The sequence below is a fragment of the Anneissia japonica genome, unplaced genomic scaffold (genome assembly GCF_011630105.1).
Source record: "Anneissia japonica isolate Jap-2015-1 unplaced genomic scaffold, ASM1163010v1 scaffold287819_len434453_cov191, whole genome shotgun sequence".
In the NCBI taxonomy this organism is placed as follows: Eukaryota; Metazoa; Echinodermata; class Crinoidea; order Comatulida; family Comatulidae; genus Anneissia; species Anneissia japonica.
Window position 1 is genome coordinate 319,212 of NW_022713610.1, and position 3,728 is coordinate 322,939.

Here is a 3,728-nt window from a genome sequence, read left to right on the forward strand (position 1 = left end):
TATGGAATATCCCAATGGGGCTTGAGTGTGTGTTCCATATGTGCTTGATCCAGTGAACTGGGGGTAATAATGTAAGCGCATAGAGGTCCCTACAATATGCGCTACATAAGTCGACAATTATTATTATATTAAAACTTATATGGTAATTAATATGTTTATCTTCAAAATATGATTTTATACTTTACACCCACAGCAAACAATTGGACATATTCAGAAATATATTTTCGCTGGACTAAACGGATTAGTTGCTTTGAAAAAAGAAGATAATGAAATCTTCTACTATCAATTTGATAGACTCGGGTAAGGCCTTTTCCTTAAATATATAGTTTGTAATACGGTGCGCCACGCGAGCAGTACGTTACCGTATTTGGTGAAGCTTATTAATGATTGTAATCTTTGAGCGGCGCACTTTTTTTTTCTTTTTCTGATGTTTCGTTTTTGTTTGACGGATTCGACTTTCTCTTGCTAATGATGTTATCATGAAATGCAAATCAACTCAATGTTGATGCATCACTGAGCTGCTATATTTTATGAAATGTGTGTGTTTTTTTATATTGTTTTGAATAAAGAAATACCGAGAATAATAATAATACAGTATAAATATTTGAAAACGGAAAACATGTTCATACATGCCTCTGTATTTATATATCTTGTTATGAAATTAAATATAAATTGTTTTGAATCTGACACTCTCCATCTACTGTATTTTGGCTACATCAAAAATATAGACAAGTGAGTGAAGTTATCAAATAATAGTAATAATAATAATAATAATAATAATAATAATAATAATAATAATAATAATAATAATAATAATAGTAATAATAATAATAATAATAATAATAGGGAGGAGTGTAAAATTAAACATTAATAGAACACTAATTAAATAGAGCACTAATGACGGATGTACAGTAAAAGTAGTTGCGTCATCTTTGCAAGTAAGACTGAACTTTGGATATTCACTGTTTTCTGCCTGCAATGAGTGAAATACCTGTGCTATGAACATAGTGCTTACTGGGAATTTTATCCTTAAACTGACTGTATTGAGCTACATTGTACCAAGATTTTCCTGCCACAAACTTCAAGGGACATGTTCCCTTCTTGCCTACCAGACATTTTACGGTCGAATTTTGAGTGAAATCAAATTATAAATTATTAATAAAAATACTGTATTAGTATAATGTAATAATAGGCATACATATTTAATAGAATTTATGTGCTTGTAGTTTTGCTTAACTCGAATTTTGTAAATCTCTTAAACTAAATTTATTTCAATAAAAATAATATTTTGTTTTGAATTATCACCACAGGCTATAAACTTTTTTGAACATTGCTTTCAGATCAACTAATGCACTGACGGATGCCAATGGACAATTGGCGAATACTTACCAATATGATCCATTTGGTGGCATAATCAGCAAGACTGAAAGAATTAGCAACAAGTGGACGTTTGTTGGTCAGTGGGGAGTAAGACAAATTGATGTATTTTCTCATCTCTACTATATGAGGTCACGTATATATGATCATCGACACGGTCGCTTTCTGTCTCCAGACCCACTCGGAATAAATGGAAAATCGTACAACGCTTACGTTTATCTGAGCAATGATCCTCTCTCTGGCGTCGATCCAAGAGGAACATTGCCAGCAATTGTTGTAAGTGGAGGTTTTGGAGGCTTGTTTGGTGTTGGAACTTACGTTGTTGGAAATTTGTTAGCCGAGGAACCCCTGACTTGGACTGGTACAACGAAGGCATTCGTGACTGGAGTTGCTGGTGGAGTTAGTAAGGCAGGTGCATTGACTGCAGCATTGATAACTGGCGGAGGAAACATATTAGAGGAGGTTCTAAAAGGAACGGAGCTAAAGGATTATGATTGGGAAGGAATTATTCAAGAAAGTTTAGTCTCAGCTGGACTAAGCAAAATTCCATTTGGCGATATGTTCCTTAAGTCGGCTAATAGTAAGTTCACAATGATAAATAATATGCTAATCTACCACATTTGCAAATATGTTTCAAAATCTAGTCCATTCTATAGGTGTAGCCTGACTAAATATCCCAGACGTGTTGTTATATTTCAATTATGCTGCAAATAGAACTAAATTGTTTGCTGATACCAACAAACTTTGCAAAATCTTGGTAGACTATCCTACCAAGATTTTGCAGAGTCCGTTGCTGATACCAATAGACTCTACAAAATCTTGGTAGACCATTCAACAAAAATGTCTTGACGGACAAACTCTATTGATTGTAATGAAAATGTATCACTCTCACCTTTATTCAAGGTGAACTGGTGCTTGAATGCAGGCATGGGGTCATTACAATGAAAATGTAATAATTACAATTACACTGTATTTTCCAATTACAATTATGATTACTTTATTTTTCTCAATTACAATTATGATTAAATTTCCATTTTGATGTTCGGACAAAATCACAATAAAAAATCAATCAGTCATCTAATAATACATGAAACAGATACTAGGACCTATTTGAATGGTTTATGGAATAGGTACACAGTATAATAATACTGTACCATTGGCTTCTGTAAAAGAATAAAGTTTCTCTCTGTAATTTGTAACTTCTATGAATAAACAAGTACCGGTAAACAAATATAAGCTTAAAATGTGAAAACATAATACTATAATGTATAAATAAACAAACCCTAACTGTTTCAACTAACGGTTGGTCATATTAAGCATATGGAATCCCGATAGTGCTTTTTTGTAAGGGAAGGGAAAGTGTTATTTTATACTATTGCTTTCCAATAACTTTGCTGCTGGTACTGGGTATCTTGAAGGGAGACACTTCGCTCATGTATTAATATGTGAAGAAAAATGATAAACTCATTTTGATTCCATTGAAGGGCCTCCACTCTACAGTGATTGATTTTACTTTTGGACTGTCCTGTCTGTTTTTTTTTTTTTTTTTTTTTTTTTTTTTTTTTTTTTTTTTTTTTTTGTACTTTTGTGATTGTTTTTTGCCGTTTCTGTTTATGTATACACATTTGTTTGAGACAAATAAATTTAATGAAATTCCAATCTAAGACCTTCCAATAAGGCACCAAACCAAAGCCGTTATAGTGGTTACAACAGGCAGGCTAGTTAGGTTTTTTTTTTTTTAATTGTTACAGTTTTTGAAAACTTTAAACTATTTGTTTGTACATTTTACCGTAAAATTGTAATGTTCTTGTATGTAACTTATCGAAAACCTTGATAAATATTTCTTTGATAAACGTCACAGTATTTAAACGTTAGATTTGAAATGGAGTGAAAGAAAAAAAGGGAAACTTGAACATTTTTGCATAGCTTCGTAGCATGAACACGGGCGTTAGTCCTAGGCTGTCAGCACTGCCGCAGTGCAAAAAAAAAAAAGCTGCTGTTTTCTATCGGCACTGCCGCAGTGAGAAAAAGCTGCTGTTTTCTATCGGCACTGCCGCAGTGCGAAAAAGCTGCTGTTTTGTATCAGCACTGCCACAGTGCGAAAAAGCTGTTATTTTCTATCGGCATTGCCGCAGTGCGAAAAAAGCTCATATTTTCTGTCGGCACTGCCGCAGTGCCAAAAGACTGCAGTTTTCTATTGGCACTGCCACAGAAGTAAATCTGCTGTTTAATTAATCAAATGGATATTTTTTATCAATAGATGACATTACATTATCGATAATTCATTAGGTCTAGCCTATATTATTGTTAACATTATATTATATATGTTTTACAATTAATTATAATTATAT

General features: G+C 32.9%; 1 protein-coding gene across 1 annotated transcript in view; it reads left to right on the forward strand.

Moving 5' to 3' along the window:
• LOC117108507 overlaps positions 1-3,728 on the forward strand; it is a 64,203-nt gene that overhangs the window by 48,712 nt on the left and 11,763 nt on the right. The window contains exons 20-21 of the mRNA XM_033250528.1: positions 194-300; positions 1,341-1,957. Coding sequence (XP_033106419.1) covers positions 194-300; positions 1,341-1,957 — 724 coding nt within the window. The remainder of the gene's footprint in view (positions 1-193; positions 301-1,340; positions 1,958-3,728) is intronic.